At 54.1% G+C, this 16,892-nt stretch overlaps 1 protein-coding gene across 1 annotated transcript in view; it reads left to right on the top strand.

The window, feature by feature from the left end:
- The window catches only part of LOC144488639 (cohesin subunit SA-1-like), a gene marked incomplete at its 3' end in the record, with an annotated part of 77,219 nt that overhangs the window by 31,707 nt on the left and 28,620 nt on the right, over positions 1 to 16,892 (top strand). The window contains 7 exon segments of the mRNA XM_078206705.1: positions 7 to 211; positions 1,268 to 1,419; positions 1,777 to 1,850; positions 2,937 to 3,060; positions 6,898 to 6,996; positions 9,130 to 9,209; positions 10,001 to 10,108. Coding sequence (XP_078062831.1) covers positions 7 to 211; positions 1,268 to 1,419; positions 1,777 to 1,850; positions 2,937 to 3,060; positions 6,898 to 6,996; positions 9,130 to 9,209; positions 10,001 to 10,108 — 842 coding nt within the window.

The raw sequence follows: 16,892 nt of genomic DNA on the forward strand, positions 1-16,892 counted from the left end.
CTTCAGGATAGTGGCGATTACCCTCTGTCCATGGCAGGGCCTGTGTGGAAGAAGTTCCGGCAGAATTTCTGTGAGTTCATTGCCGTGCTGGTGCGTCAGTGTCAGTACAACGTCATCTACGATGAATATATGGTGGACACGTTGATCTCCCTGCTGACTGGGCTCTCTGATTCCCAAGTGCGAGCGTTCAGACACACCAGCACGCTGGCCGGTGAGTCTATAACAGCGTCCTCTGTTGTCTGGGTTGAGTGTTGGGTGGTTAACACTGCTGCTTCGCAGCACCAGGGACCCGGGTTCAGTTCCCGGCTTGGGTCACTCTCTGTGCAGAGTCTGCAAGTTCTCCCCCGTGTCTCTGTGGGGTTTCCTCCGGGTGCTCTGGTTTCCTTCTGAAAGACGTGCCGGTTAGGGTGGATTGGCCGTGCTAAATTCCCCCTCAGTGTTACCCGAACAGGCGCCGGAGTGTGGCGACTAGGGGAATTTCACAGTAACTTCATTGCAGTGTTAATGTAAGCATACTTGTGATACTAATAAATATCCTGAAGCTTTCAAGTTTGTCTGGTAATCTCAATGGAAACGCAGACACTGAGTGTTGCTGTCCTGGACATTTTTATTTGCGGAAGGATATATTGGCCTTGGAGGGAGTGCAGAGAAGGTTCACCAGGTTGATACCGGAGATGAGGGGTGTTGATTATGAGGAGAGACTGAGCAGATTGAATTTGTATTCGTTGGAATTTAGAAGGCTGAGGGGGGATCTTTTAGAGACCTATAAGATAATGAAGGGGCTGGATAGGGTAGAGGTGGAGAGATTCTTTCCACTTAGAAAGGAAGCTAGAACTAGAGGGCACAGCCTCAAAATAAAGGGGGGTCAGTTTAGGACAGAGTTGAGGAGGAACTTCTTCTCTCAGAGGGTGGTGAATCTCTGGAATTCTCTGCCCACTGAAGTGGTGGAGGCTACCTCGCTGAATATGTTTAAATCACGGATAGATGGATTCCTGATCGGTAAGGGAATTAGGGGTTATAGGGAATCAGGCGGGAAAGTGGAACTGATCCACTTCAGATCAGCCATGATCTTATTGAATGGCGGGGCAGGCTCGAGGGGCTAGGTGGCCGACTCCTGCTCCTATTTCTCATGTTCTTATGTTCATTTGGGGATGTTTGGGGGCGAGGAGGGAGGCCTGTGTCTGGGCTTTCTCTCAGGGTGGGGATTTTCTCTGTGGGGAAGTTGTTCCGCTCTCTCTTGTCTGATGCCCGGTTTTGGTGTCCGCAGCGATGAAGCTGATGACTGCTCTGGTGGATGTGGCCTTGAATCTGAACGTGCATCAGGAGAACCTGCAGCGTCAGTATGACACCGAGCGGAACAAAGCGGCAGGGAAACGGGCCAATGACCGGCTGGAGATGTTGCTGCACAAACGCAAGGAGGTGAGGGGCAGGAGAGGGGGAAAGGCCCAGTGCGACCGTGTGGGCTGCGGGATGGCATGTGTACGAGAGACGCTGTGGGCCACTGTGCCCGCGTGCGTGTTCCCTTCACAGCGATATTGTCAGCAATCAACGGGAACGTGTTGCTATTACCATTCCTTACGTTCAGGAATGTAACTCGGGCAGTGACACCGCCCCCAGGTGACGGGTGGGGTGGAGGGGGCGGCTCTTGGCTCGACTGTATTGACAGGCTGCAGGAGCTAGCCTGGCCCCTCACCCTCACCCTAACTCCCCTGCCCTCTGCCGGGTGGATTGCCTGTTTGAGCTCCTCGTTTTTTAACCACTTGTTTCCCAATGCAGCTCCAAGAGAATCAGGAAGAGATTGAGAACATGATGAACGCCATCTTCAAGGGAGTGTTTGTCCACCGTTATCGGTGAGTTAAAGATGTTCTCGTGCGTGAGATTGTGATCCTGAGATGGATCTGATGTGTCCGCGCGCGCGTGTGTGTTTGTCGATGACACTGTCGTGAGTGTGTGCCGGTGACGCCCTCCCGGGCGGTGTGCCGGTGAGGAGTGAGTGCCGGTGATGCCCTCCCGGGCGGTGTGCCGGTGAGGAGTGAGTGCCGGTGACTCCCTCCCGGGCAGTGTGCCGGTGAGGAGTGAGTGCCGGTGAGGAGTGTGTGCCGGTGAGGAGTGTGTGCCGGTGACGCCCTCCCGGGCGGTGTGCCGGTGACGCCCTCCCGGGCGGTGTGCCGGTGACGCCCTCCCGGGCGGTGTGCCGGTGACGCCCTCCCGGGCGGTGTGCCGGTGACGCCCTCCCGGGCGGTGTGCCGGTGACGCCCTCCCGGGCGGTGTGCCGGTGACGCCCTCCCGGGCGGTGTGCCGGTGACGCCCTCCCGGGCGGTGTGCCGGTGACGCCCTCCCGGGCGGTGTGCCGGTGACGCCCTCCCGGGCGGTGTGCCGGTGACGCCCTCCCGGGCGGTGTGCCGGTGACGCCCTCCCGGGCGGTGTGCCGGTGACGCCCTCCCGGGCGGTGTGCCGGTGACGCCCTCCCGGGCGGTGTGCCGGTGACGCCCTCCCGGGCGGTGTGCCGGTGACGCCCTCCCGGGCGGTGTGCCGGTGACGCCCTCCCGGGCGGTGTGCCGGTGACGCCCTCCCGGGCGGTGTGCCGGTGACGCCCTCCCGGGCGGTGTGCCGGTGACGCCCTCCCGGGCGGTGTGCCGGTGACGCCCTCCCGGGCGGTGGGCCGGCGGCGCCCTCGCGGGCGGTGGGCCGGTGGCGCCCTCCCGGGCGGTGGGCCGGTGGCGCCCTCCCGGGCGGTGGGCCAGTGAGGAGTGAGTGCCGGTGACTCCCTCCGGGCGGTGTGCCGGTGACGCCCTCCCGGGCGGTGTGTCGGTGAGGCGTGTGTGCCGGTGAGGAGTGTGTGCCGGTGATGCCCTCCCGGGCGGTTTGTCGGTGAGGAGTGTGCGCCGTGCCTTGCTGTGCCTTCCCACCAGTCTGATCTTTCACACACTCGGCAGGGATTTGATTGCGGAGATCCGGGCTCTCTGTATGGAGGAGATTGGCGTGTGGATGAAGCGTTACAGCGACTCCTTCCTCAACGACAGCTATCTGAAATATGTCGGCTGGATGCTACACGATAAGGTACTGACACCACGGGTATGATCTCACACACACTGGGGGAGAGAGGGGGCCTGTGTGGGTTAGAGGGTGTCCTGCTTCTCTGACTTCAGCTTAGACTCTCTGGTGGTGGTATGGGATTTTCAGAAGGGATGAAAACCGACTCATTAGACTACAAAATAAACCTCCTGCCCTTACTCGGTCCGTATCCCTCTATTCCCTCCCTATTCAAGGACCCATCCAGATGCCTCTTAAATGTTGCTGATGTGCCTGCTCCCACCACCACCTGTGGCAGCGCGTTCCTCCACTCTCTGCGTCCCCCGCACATCTCCCTTAAACTTTCCCCCCCTCTCACCTTGAACCTGTGTCCCCCCTTGCAATCGACACTTCCACCCTGGGGAAAAAGCCTCTGACTATCCACCCTGTCTGTGCCTCTCACCATTCTGTAAACCTCTATCAGGTCTCCCCTCAGTCTCTGTCTTTCCAGTGAAAACAATCCTAGTTTATCCAACCTCTCCTCATAGCCAACACCCTCGAGACCAGGCAACATCCTGGTGAACCTTCTTTGTACTCTCTCCAAAACTCCCATGTCCTTTGTTAGTGTGGCGACCAGACCTGCACGCAATACTCCAAATGTGGCCGAAACAAGGTTTTATATCGCTGCAACATGATTCCCCAACTCTTGTACTCCATGCCCCAGCCGATGAAGACAAGCATGTCATTTGCCTTCTTAATCACCTTGGCCACCGGTGTTGCCACTTTTAGGGAACTGTGGACCTGCGCGCCCAGATCGCTCCGTATGTTAATGTTCCTAAGGGTTCTGCCATTTACAATATAATTCACACCTAAATTTGATCCTCCAAAATGCATCACCTCTCATTTGTCCGGATTAAACTCCATCCGCCATTTCTGTGCCCAAGTCTCCAATCTATCTATATCCTGTTGTATCCTCTGACAATCCCCGGCACTATCAGCAACTCCACCAATCTTTGTGTCATCTGCAAACTTACTAATCAGACCATCCTCATTTTCCTCCAGATCATTCATATATATTACAAACAACAGAGGTCCCAGCACTGATCCCTGTGGAACACCATTAGCTACAGATCTCCATTCTGAAAAGCATCCTTCCACCACTACTCCCTGTCTCCTATAACCAAGTAAGAAGTCTCACAACACTAGGTTAAAATCCAACAGGTTTAATTGGTATCACCAGCTTTTGGAGCACCGTTCCTTCATCAGGTGAACGATCATCTGATGAAGGAGCAGCGCTCCGAAAGTTCATGATGTCAAATAAACCTATTGGACTTTAACCTGGTGTTGTGAGACTTCTTACTGTGCCCACCCCAGTCCAACGCCGGCATCTCCACATCATTCTATAACCAAGCCAATTCTGGATCCATCTAGCCAGCCCACCCCAAATCCCATGTGAATTTAGTTTTTGTACCAGGCTGCCATGTGGGACCTTGTCAAACGCCTTACTAAAATCCAGATCAACTGCAGCCCTTCCCTCATCAATTATCTTTGTCACCTCTTCAAAAAGCCTCAGTCAAGTTGGTGGGACATGACCTTCCCGGTACAAAACCAGCTTCCTGTCACTAACTAGTCTGTTTTCCTCAATGTGCAGATATCCTGTCCCTTAATATCTTCTCCAAAAGCTTCCCTACCACTGATGGCAGGCTCACCGGCCTATAATTTCCTGGATTATCTCTGTTTCCTTTCTTAAAGAAGGGAGCGGCATTGGCTATTCTCCAGTCCTCTGGAACCTCACCTGTGGTCAAAGAGGATGTGAAGATATCTGTTGAGGCCCCAACTATTTCTCCCCTTGCCTCCCACAGAAATCTGAGATCGATCCCATCCGGCCCTGGGGACTTGTCTACCTTAATGCAATTCAGGATACCCACCACTTCCTCCTTTGATATATTGACCTTGGCGTGTTTGTCTACAGATCTCTAAAGGCAGAAGGGCATGTCAGTAGGGTGGTGGAAAAGGCATATGACACACTCGCCTTTATCAATCGAGGCATAGATTACAAAAGCAGGGAAGTAATGATGGAGTTGTATAGAAATTTGGTGAGGCCACAGCTGGAGTACTGTGTGCAGTTCTGGTCACCGCGTTATAGGAAGGATGTGATTTCACTGGAGGGGGTGCAGAGGAGATTCACCAGGATGCTGCCTGGGATGGAACATTGATGTTATGAAAAGAGGTTGGGTCGGCTTGGGTTGTTTTCATTGGAGCAGAGAAGACTGAGGAGCGACCTGATGGAGGTGTACAAGATTATGAGAGACATGGACGGAGTGGATAAGGAGCAGCTGTTCCCCTTAGTTAAAGGGTCAGTTACGAGGGGACACAGGGTTCACGGTGAGGGCCAGGAGGTTTAGGGCAGATTTGAGGATAAACCTTTTTTACCCAGAGGGTGGTGACGGTCGGGAATGCGCTGCCTGGGAGGGTGGTGGAGGCGGGGTGGCCTCACATCCTTTAAAAAGTACCTGGACGAGCACTTGGGACCTCATAACATTCAGGGCTATGGGCTAAGTGCTGGCAGATGGGATTAGTTAGGAGTTCAGGTGTTTCTAATGTGTCGGTGCAGACTCGATGGGCCAAAGGGCTGATTCTGTGTTGTGTGATTCTATGAAATGGTGGCACACGGGGATTGTCACTGGACTAGTGATCCGGAGGCCCAAGTTAATGCTCTGAGGGGAGGACACGGGTTCAAATCCCACCACTGAATTTAAATTCGATGAATAAATCTGGAGAACATTCTCAGGAACGGATGCGTAATATCCTAACTATGTCAGGGGTTGTGGGGTTTGAACACAAAGTAAAAGATGTGGTTTGCGCATGTTGATTCAAGCTAACAACAACAGATTTATTGAAGGAGCTGTTGCCTGCACAGGGTAGAAAATTAAACAAAACCGAAGTCTGTGCAACACCCTAATGACATCACTATCAAATCATGTGACTGGCTCTTAAAGCAATCATACATCCTCTAAATATTTAACAGTATGTGCTTCCCTTTAGGGAAGGAAATCTGCCCTCCTTACCTGGTCTGGCCTACATGTGACTCGAGAGTCACAGAGGTTTACAGCGTGGAAACAGGCCCTTCGGCCCAACATGTCCATGCCGCCCTTTTCTTTTTAAACCACAAAGCTATTCCCAGTTGCCAGTGTTTGGCCCATATCCCTCTATACCCATCGTACCCATGTAACTGTCTAAATGCTTTTTAAAAGACAAAATTGTACCCGCCTCTACTACTACCTCTGGCAGCTTGTTCCAGACACTCACCACCCTCTGTGTGAAAGAATTGTCTCTCTGGACACCTTTTGTATCTCTCCCCTCTCACCTTAAACCTATGCCCTCTAGTTTTAGACTCCCCTACCTTTGGGAAAAGATATTGACTATCTAGCTGATCTGTGCCCCTTATTATTTCATAGACCTCTATAAGATCACCCCTCAGCCTCCTACGCTCCAGGGAAAAAGGTCCAAGTCTATCCAGCCTCTCCTTACAACTCAATCCATCAAGTCCCGGTAGTGTCCTAGTAAATCTCTTCTGCACTCTGGAGGCCACAGCAATGTGGTTGACTCTTGCACTGCCCCTCTGAAGTGGCCTAGTAAAGGTTGGGCAGCGAATGTTGGCCCAGTTACGGACATCCACGTCCTTTGAAGGAGGGAACCATTCACATTGTGGGACAGGACGGAGTAAATCTGGTGCTGGGGCCCCGATGCTATGGGGTTATGGCTGGCGAGACTTGACCCCTGCGGTGTGGATTGGTAGCCGTGCTTGGGGTCTGGATTTGTCGCGCGTGATTCCCCTTCAGTGAAACACCACAACTTGACCGCCCCTCCTTCGCCCTCTTTCAGCAACGGGAAGTGAGGCTGAAGTGTTTGAAGTCTCTTCAGCGCCTGTATGAAAGCAAAGAGATCGTTCAGAGGCTGGAGCTCTTCACCAACCGATTCAAGGTAAATGTCTCTTCCTCTGCCCCACCGGCAAAATGGCAAAACCCAGACAACTGCAGCCTCATCCCCTTCACCAGGGGTGCGATTGCTGGTCAGGCTGGGTGTCTGCATGCCGATTTTGTGTGGTGGGGGAGGGGGGGGGGTGGTATCTGCGTGCTGGTTTGCAGGGGTGGGGAGTGTGGCTGCACGTCAGTTTTGGTTGGGGGGGGGGGGCTGTTGACTGCGTGCCAGTCAGGGTGGGTGTCCACGCGGTCAGTTTGGGGGCGGGGGGGGGTTAACTGTGTGCCAGTCAGTGTGGGTGTCTGCGCAGTCAGTTTGGGGGGGAGAGGGGGGGTGGGGGTTGACTGTGTGCCAGTCAGGGTGGGTGTCCGCGCGGTCAGTTTGAGGAGGGGTTTGACTGTGTGCCAGTCAGGGCGGGTGTCCGCGCGGTCAGTTTGAGGAGGGGGGTGACTGTGTGCCAGTCAGGGTGGGTGTCCGTGCGGTCAGTTTGAGGAGGGGTTTGACTGTGTGCCAGTCAGGGCGGGTGCCCGCGCGGTCAGTTTGGGGGCGGGGGGTTTGACTGTGTGCCAGTCAGGGTGGGTGTCCGTGTGGTCAGTTTTGGGTTGGGGGGGGGGGGGGGGAGGTTGACTGTGTGCCAGTCAGGGTGGGTGTCCATGCGGTCAGTTTTGGGGGGGGGGTTTGACTGTGTGCCAGTCAGGTTGGGTGTCCATGCGGTCAGTTTGGGGGGGGGGGGTTTGACTGTGTGCCAGTCAGGTTGGGTGTCCATGCGGTAAGTTTGGGGGGGGGGGGTTTGACTGTGTGCCAGTCAGGTTGGGTGTCCATGCGGTCAGTTTGGGGCGGGGGGTTGACTGTGTGCCAGTCAGGTTGGGTGTCCATGCGGTCAGTTTGGGGGGGGGGGGGGGTTGACTGTGTGCCAGTCAGGGTGGGTGTCCGTGCGGTCAGTTTGGGGGCGGGGGGTTGACTGTGTGCCAGTCAGGGCGGGTGTCCGTGCGGTCAGTTTGGGGGGGGGGGGTTGACTGTGTGCCAGTCAGGGTGGGTGTCCGTGCGGTCAGTTTGGGGGCGGGGGGTGGACTGTGTGCCAGTCAGGGTGGGTGTCCGTGCGGTCAGTTTGGGGGCGGGGGGTTGACTGTGTGCCAGTCAGGGCGGGTGTCCGTGCGGTCAGTTTGGGGGGAGGGGCGGGGGGGTTGACTGTGTGCCAGTCAGGGTGGGTGTCCGTGCGGTCAGTTTGGGGGCGGGGGGTTGACTGTGTGCCAGTCAGGGTGGGTGTCCGTGCGGTCAGTTTGGGGGGAGGGGCGGGGGGGTTGACTGTGTGCCAGTCAGGGTGGGTGTCCGTGCGGTCAGTTTGGGGGCGGGGGGTTGACTGTGTGCCAGTCAGGGTGGGTGTCCGTGCGGTCAGTTTGGGGGCGGGGGGTTGACTGTGTGCCAGTCAGGGCGGGTGTCCGTGCGGTCAGTTTGGGGGGAGGGGCGGGGGGGTTGACTGTGTGCCAGTCAGGGTGGGTGTCCGGGCGGGGGGTTGACTGTGTGCCAGTCAGGGTGGGTGTCCGTGCGGTCAGTTTGGGGGCGGGGGGTTGACTGTGTGCCAGTCAGGGCGGGTGTCCGTGCGGTCAGTTTGGGGGGAGGGGCGGGGGGGTTGACTGTGTGCCAGTCAGGGTGGGTGTCCGCGTGGTCAGTTTGGGGGCGGGGGGGTTGACTATGTACCAGTCAGGGTGGGTGTCCGTGCGGTCAGTTTGGGGGCGGGGGGTTGACTGTGTGCCAGTCAGGGCGGGTGTCCGTGCGGTCAGTTTGGGTGGGGGGGGGGGGGGGTGTTGACTATGTGCCAGTCAGGGCGGGTGTCCGTGTCGTCAGTTTCGGGGGGTGGCGGGGGGGGGGGGGGGGGATGGTGGGGGTTGACTGTGTGCCAGTCAGGGCGGGTGTCCGTGTGCCAGTTTGCGGGGGGCAGGGGGGGGTTGACTGTGTGCCAGTTTGGGTGGGTGTCCGCGTGGTCAGTTTGGGGGCGGGGGGGTGACTGTGTGCCAGTCAGGGCGGGTGTCCGTGTGCCAGTTTGGGGGGGGGGAGGTTGTTGACTGTGTGCCAGTCAGGCTTGTGACCGCTCTGCTGTGACATGTTTGACACCTCGTGTTCCTGACCTGTGTTTAGGATCGAATGGTCTCCATGGTCCTGGATGTGGATTACGAAGTTGCTGTGGAAGCCGTCACCCTTCTGACTCTCATTTTGCAGTAAGTTCTTTAGTTTACTGCCTTACGGGGCATGGGCAGCACTGGCCAGACCAGCATGCATTGCCAAGCCCCAAATTTCCCACAAGGCACTGGTGTAGGTACACCCACAGTGCAGTTAGGGAGGGAGTTCCAGGATTTTGACCCAGCGACGCTGATATACTTCCAAAGCCAGGATGGTGAGTGAGTTGATGGTAGAGATTGCCGGTTTGGAAGGTGCTGTCGCAGGAATTTTGGCAAGTTACAGCAGTGAGGCTGGGTTCACTGAGCTCACAGTGGGCCTGTGCCGGGGCCTGTGCATTGACTGTCTGGGTTAAAGTCCAACCTGCCTCCTGGGTCTTTCTGATACTCCCTCCCGTCCGATGGAGGTCGGTTCAAGTCCCTCTTGGAGACCTGAGGGTACAGTCTCGGCCCACACTCCCGGTGCGGTGTACAGGGGGTGCTGCTCTGTCGGAGGAGGCTGTCTTGGGGACGCAACGTGGTTCTTGCCTCCTGGCTCCTCTTGTTTTGGTTTCGGATCCCGTGGCGCCCTTACGGGAAGGTGTGGGCCCCATCCTGGATATTACTGAGCCCTCCAGCCGCACCCCGAAATACAGGCGACGTGCTTGTTAGCGGGATCTTGCTGTGCGCAGATTGGCTGCCTCCTGATTGGAGTCACGAAAGCAGCTGCCCCTGGATACAAGGGGCTTGTGGCTTGTCGAGGCAGGGGAGGACGGTGGTTTGAGACGCTCTCGGGTCTTTGAAGGTGCCGTGTAAATACCAGTCGTTCTTTGTGTGACTCCCTCCCTCTGTAGGAATTCTGAGGATGTATTGGGCAATGAAGAGTGCGAGTGTGTCTACCCCCTGGTCTACGCCTCTCACCGGCCCACCGCAGTGGCTGCCGGACACTTTGTCCACGTCAAGTAAGTAGGAATCGAGCTCTTTGTTAACTCGCTGGTTCGGTTATGGAGTCAGTGCCCGTGAGGGGCGGTTCATTCAAAGCCTTGAAGTTAAAGTGTATTAGTCACAAGTAAGGCTTATATTAACACTGCAACGAAGTTACTGTGAAAATCCCCTAGTCGCCACACTCCGACACCTGTTCGGGTAACACTGAGGGAGAATTTAGCACGGCCAATACACCCTAACCAGCGCGTCTTTCAGACTGTGGGAGGAAACCAGAGCACCCGGCGGAAAACCCACGCACACACGGGGAGAATGTGCAGACACTGCACAGACAGTGACCCAAGCTGGGAATCGAACTCAGGCCCCTGGTGCTGAGAGACACAGTAAGAAGTTTAACAACACCAGGTTAAAGTCCAACAGGTTTATTTGGTAGCAAAAGCCACACAAGTTTTCGGAGCCTTAAGCTCCTTCTTCAGGTGAGTGGGAATTCTGATCACAAACAGGGAATATAAAGACACAAACTCAATTTACAGAATAATGGTTGGAATGCGAATACTTACAGCTAATCAAGTCTTAAAGGTACAAACAGTGTGAGTGGAGAGAGCATTAAGCACAGGTTAAAGAGATGTGTGTTGTCTCCAGACAGGACAGCCTGAGCTGTGGCTGAGTGACAACAGTGTGAACCACTGTGCAGTTCCTAAGCTTGTAGACTATAGCTAGCCAAGGCTTAGATTGTAATGGAAGTTAGCCTACTGAATATCCGATAGATCCACCCTGCGATTAGGAAGGATGTTATTAAATTGGAAGGGGTAGAAAAAAAATTGACAAGGATGTTACCGGGACTGGAAGATTTGAGTTATAAGGAGAGGCTGGAGAGACTGGGACTTTTTTCCCTGGAGTGTAGGAGGATGAGGGGGGTGACCTGAAAGAGGTTTCTCAAATCATGAGAGGCACAGGTAAGGTGAATAGCCAAGGTATTTTCCCCGGGGTAGAGGGGAGTCCAAAACTAGAGGGCATTAGGCTTCAGGTGAGAGGGGAAAGATTTTAATAAAAACCTGAGGGGCAAACGTTTTCCACACAGGGTGGTGTGTATATAGAACGAGTTTCCAGAGGAGGTGGTGGTCGAGGCGGGTACAATTGGAACATTTAGAAGACATTTGGACAGGTGCGTGGGTGGGAAAGCTTTAACAGGATATGGGCTAAACACAGGCAAGTGGGACTAGTTCAGTATAGGAAACCTGGTCGGTATGGACCAGTTGGGCCGAAGGGCCTGTTTCCGTGCTGTCTATCTCTATGACTCTATATCGGAATACCAAAAACTAACCAGCTCCAGGGTTCTGGATAAAGGATACTTGACCTGGATCGGTTTTTGTGTTTCCAGCTAAACTTTCTCTCGAACTCCAAATTCTCCTTTTTTCAGCCATCCTTTGCTATTTTTCATGTTCCATCACCGGTGTACTCCCTCTCCCTCACCCTCTGCAGATTGAGGTACCTGCATCATCGCAACTGCTCCATCGAGTCTGTTCTGCTATTTGTGACTGATCTGATGTGACGATCCTGAACTCCACTTTCCCGCCTTATCCCCACAACCCTCGATTCCCTTCCTGATTAAGAATCTGTCTGTTCAGCCTTGAACAGAGTTAATGACCCAGCCTTTCGAGCCAAGAGTCCCGCAGACTCACTCCCCTCGGAGAAGAAATTCCCCCTCGTGTCTCTGTCCCCTTGGGGGCGGCACAGTGGTCAGCACTGCTGCCTCACAACGCCACAGACCCAGGTTCGATTCCCGGCTCGGGTCACTCTCTGTGTGGAGTTTGCACGTTCTCCCAGTGTCTGCGTGGGTTTCCTCCGGGCGCTCCGGAGGTTCCTCCCACAGTCCAAAAGATGTGCGGGTTAGGTGGATTGGCCACGCTAAATTGCCCCATCGTGTCAGGGGAACCAGCTAGGGTAAATGCATGGGGTTATGGGGATCGGGCCTGGGTGGGATTGTGGTCGGTGTAGACTCAATGGGCCGAATGGCCTCTTTCTGTACTGTAGGATTCTATGATTCTAAACGGGTGACTCCCTTATTCTGCGATTATGCCCCTCTGGTCCTAGATTCTCCCACGCGGGGAAACAACCTCTCAGCACCGACCCTGTCAAGCCTCCTGAGAATCCAATATGTCTCAATAAGGTCGCGCCTCATTCTTCTAAACTCCACTGAGTACAGGCCCAACCTACTCAACCCCTCCTCAGAAGAAAATCCTCCATATCCGGGACAATAGAATCCCTACAGTGCAGAAGGAGGCCTTTCAGCCCATTGGATCTGCACCGACTCTCCGATAGAGCATCTTACCCAGGCTCTATCCCCCTAACCCCACATATTTAGCCCACTAATACACACACACACACACACACCCTGCCCCCGCGCCAGCCTCCACTTATTTGCACACTAAGGGGCAATTTCGCATGACCAATCCCCCTAATCTAGACATCTTTGGACTGTGGGAGGAAACCGGAGCACCCGGAGGAAACCCACGCAGACACGGGGAGAAGGTGCAGACTCCACACAGACAGTGACCCGAGCCGGGAATCGAACCCAGGTCCCTGGAGCTGTGAAGCAGCAGTGCTAACCACTGTGCCACCGTGCTGCCCGCAAATCAACCTCGTGAGCCTTCTCCGGACTGTCTCTAATAGCCGTTAAAATCAGCGATTGATGAAACCTCCGCCTCCTCAGTATCTTACGCATCAATAGGATCATCTCATGTTCTTCTCAACTTAATTTGAGGGGGCGACACGGTGGCGCAGTGGTTAGCGCTGCTGCCTCACAGCGCCAGGGACCCGGGTTCGATTCCCGACTCGGGTCACTGTCTGTGTGGAGTTTGCACGTTCTCCCCCCGTGTCTGCGTGGGTTTCCTCCGGGTGCTCCGGTTTCCTCCCACAGTCCAAAGATGTGCTGGTTAGGGTGCATTGGCTATACTAAATTGCCCCTTAGTGTAAGGGGGACTAGCGAGGGTAAGTGCATGGGGTTATAGGGATAGGGCCTGGGTGGTACTGTGGTCGGTGTGAGCCCGATTGGCTGAATGGTCTCCTCTGCACAGTCGGATCCTGTGATTCTACGTGAACTTGTCCCCTGTGTCAGAGAGAATAGAAAAGCAGCAAATTATTTAGATTGCAGGACTCGGGTACAGAGGGATCTGGGTGGCCTTGTATATGAATCTCAAAGTTAGTATGCAGGTACAGCAAGTGATTAGGGAGGCAAATGGAATGTCGTCATTCATTGCAAGGGGAGTGGGATATAAAAAGAGGGATGTTTTACGACAGTTGTAGACTGATTCCTGGTTTGGGGTGTCCCTTTCGTAAGGAAAGGTTGGGCCTGTATCCACTGGAGATTAGAAGAATGAGAGATCAGTGGCATGGTGGCACAATGGATCTGATTTATTATTGTCACATGTATTAACATACAGTGAAAAGTATTGTTTCTCGCGCGCTATACAGACAAAACATACTGTTCATAGAGAAGGAAGCGAGAGAGTGCAGAATGTAGTGTTACAGTCATAGCTAGGGTGTAGAGAAAGATTAACTTAATGCGAGGTAGGTCCATTCAAAAGTCTGACGGCAGCAGGGAAGAAGCTGTACTTGTGTCGGTTGGTACGTGACCTCTTTTCCCCGATGGAAGAAGGTGGAAGAGAGAATGTCTGGGGTGCGTGGGATCCTTAATTATGCTGGCTGCTTTTCTGAGGCAGCGGGAAGTGTAGACGGAGTCAATGGATGGGAGGCTGGTTTGCGTGGTGGATTGGGCTACATTCACGACCTTTTGTAGTTTCTTGCGGTCTTGGGCAGAGCAGGAGCCAGACCAAGCTGTGATACAACCAGAAAGAATGCTTTCTATGGTGCATCTGTAAAAGTTGGTGAGAGTCGTAGCTGATGTACCAAATTTCCTTAGTCTTCTGAAAATGTAGAGGCGTTGGTGGGGCTTTCTTAACTATAGTGTCGGCATGGGGGGACCAGGACAGGTTGTTGGTGATCTGGACCCCTAAAAACCTGAAGCTCTCGACCCTTTCTACTTCATCCCCATTGATGTAGACAGGGTCATGATCTCCTTTACGCTTCCTGAAGTCGATGACAATCTCCTTCGTTTTGTTGACATTGAGGGAGAGATTATTGTCGCTGCACCAGTTCACCAGATTCTCTGTCTCATTCCTGTCCTCTGTCTCGTCATTGTTTGAGATCCGACCCACTACGGTGGTGTCGTCAGCAAACTTGAAGATGGAATTGGAGGGGAATTTGGCCGCACAGTCAGAGGTGTATGAGGAGTATAGTAGGGGGCTGAGAACACAGCCTTGTGGGGCACCGGTGTTGAGGATGATCGTGGAGGAGGTGTTGTTGCCCATCCTTACTGATTGTGGTTTGTGGGTTCGGGAGTTCAGGATCCAGCCGCAGATGGCTGTGTAAATTAGGTGGGTTGGCCATTCTAAATTGCTCCTTTAGTGTCCAAAGATGTGTCGGTTGGGTGGATTAGCCTTGCTAAATGCATGGGGTTACTCGGATAGGGTGGAGAGGTGGGCCTATGTAAGCTGCTCTTTCAGAGAGTTGGCGCAGACCCAGTGGGCCGAATGGCCGCCTCCTGTCCTGTAGGAATTCTGTGAAAACATACAAGATCCTGAGGGGGATTGACGGGGTGGATGCTGAGAGGATGTTTCATCTCGTGGGCCAGCTTGAGCCAGGGGAAGCTGTTTAAAAAGGATGAGTCTCCATTGAAGACCGAGATGAGGAGACGTCTATTCTTGCGAGACTGGATCTCTCTCTTCCCCAGAGAGAACTGGAGGTCGAGTCATTGAGTAGTTTTCAGGCACGGGTAGATAGATTTTGACTGACCTGAGAGTCAAAGGGCAATCTCGGTCAGTGAGTTGGGGGGGGGGCGCATAAAGGTGGGGGGGGGGGGGCACTAAATTATTGCATAAGCGATAATTTAGCATGCCCAATCCATCTAACCTGCAAATCTTTGGACTGTGGGATCGTAACTTCTTCATCTCAGTGGGTCGCAAGATTGAAATTGGGCTTGTTAGGGCGGCACGGTAGCACAGTGGTTAGCACTGCTGTTTCACAGCTCCAGGGACCTGGGTTCGATTCCCGGCTCGGGTCACTGTCTGTGTGGAGTTTGCACATTCTCCTCGTGTCTGCGTGGGTTTCCTCCGGGTGCTCCGGTTTCCTCCCACACTCCAAAGATGTGCGGGTTAGGCTGATTGGCCATGCTAAAATTGCCCCTTAGTGTCCTGAGATGGGTAGGTTAGAGGGATTAGTGGGTAAATATATAGGGATATTGGGGTAGGGCCTGGGTGGGATTGTGGTCGGTGCAGACTCGATGGGCCGAATGGCCTCTTCCTGCACTGTAGGGTTTCTATGATTTCTATGGTTTCACTGACCAGGACCCCATGAATAAGATTAAATACATTTATTACACGCTGAATATTTCAGAACGAGTTATAGACAATGTGGAATCATTTATATATTAATGGAACTGTCATCAACTTCTAACGGGGAAAGAGAAGAAAAATATTGAGGCTTTGGACAGGGAGGGAGCGCGCGGCTCTCGCACTCAATGTTGTGAGCAATCAGCACACACCTCACTGCCCTTGCCCTTTGCTTTACGCGCGAATCACTTCAGCCAGACCGGTCGGCATAAGAAATACACAGACAGAAATCAGCGGAACCCTGCACACGGGCAGTGGCCAACAAAATGTCTGGTGGGGCCGCACTCGGAACCCACACGGGCCACGTGCAGCTCCCCCCGGGACTGCAGGCTGCCCACTGCTGGCCCAGAGGGGTAGGAAGGAAAGTGGAGCTGAGGGCCGCAGTCAGACCGCCACGATCTTGTTGAACGGCAGCAGCAGTGGAGGGGGGATGCGAATAGCCTGCTCCTTCTCCTCCTCTGTATGTTTGTGTGATGTACAGGCCAACCATAACTCCAGATCATGGCTGGATCCACTGATGGATCTGAAGCGGTTTGCCCTGTGTGTGTGTGTCTGTGTGTGTGTCTGTGTGTCTGTGTGTGTGTGTGTCTGTGTGTGTGTGTCTGTGTGTGTGTGTCTGTGTGTGTGTGTCTGTGTGTGTGTGTCTGTGTGTGTGTGTCTGTGTCTGTGTGTGTCTGTGTGTGTCTGTGTGTGTCTGTGTGTGTCTGTGTGTGTCTGTGTGTGTGTCTGTGTGTGTGTCTGTGTGTGTGTCTGTGTGTGTGTCTGTGTGTGTGTCTGTGTGTGTGTGTGTGTCTGTCTGTGTGTGTGTCTGTCTGTGTGTGTGTGTCTGTGTGTGTGTGTCTGTGTGTGTGTGTCTGTGTGTGTGTGTCTGTGTGTGTCTGTCTGTGTGTGTCTGTCTGTGTGTGTGTCTGTCTGTGTGTGTGTCTGTGTGTGTGTGTGTGTGTGTCTGTGTGTGTGTGTCTGTGTGTGTGTGTCTGTGTGTGTGTGTCTGTGTGTGTGTGTCTGTCTGTGTGTCTGTCTGTGTGTGTGTCTGTCTGTGTGTGTGTCTGTCTGTGTGTGTGTCTGTCTGTGTGTCTGTCTGTGTGTGTGTCTGTCTGTGTGTGTGTCTGTCTGTGTGTGTGTGTCTGTGTGTGTGTGTGTGTCTGTGTGTGTCTGTCTGTGTGTGTCTGTCTGTGTGTGTCTGTCTGTGTGTGTCTGTCTGTGTGTGTGTGTCTGTGTGTGTGTGTCTGTCTGTGTGTGTCTGTCTGTGTGTGTCTGTGTGTGTGTGTCTGTCTGTGTGTGTGTGTGTCTGTGTGTGTGTCTCTGTCTGTGTGTGTGTCTCTGTCTGTGTGTGTGTCTGTGTGTGTGTCTGTCT

The sequence above is a fragment of the Mustelus asterias genome, unplaced genomic scaffold (assembly GCF_964213995.1).
Source record: "Mustelus asterias unplaced genomic scaffold, sMusAst1.hap1.1 HAP1_SCAFFOLD_1731, whole genome shotgun sequence".
NCBI lineage: Eukaryota > Metazoa > Chordata > Chondrichthyes > Carcharhiniformes > Triakidae > Mustelus > Mustelus asterias.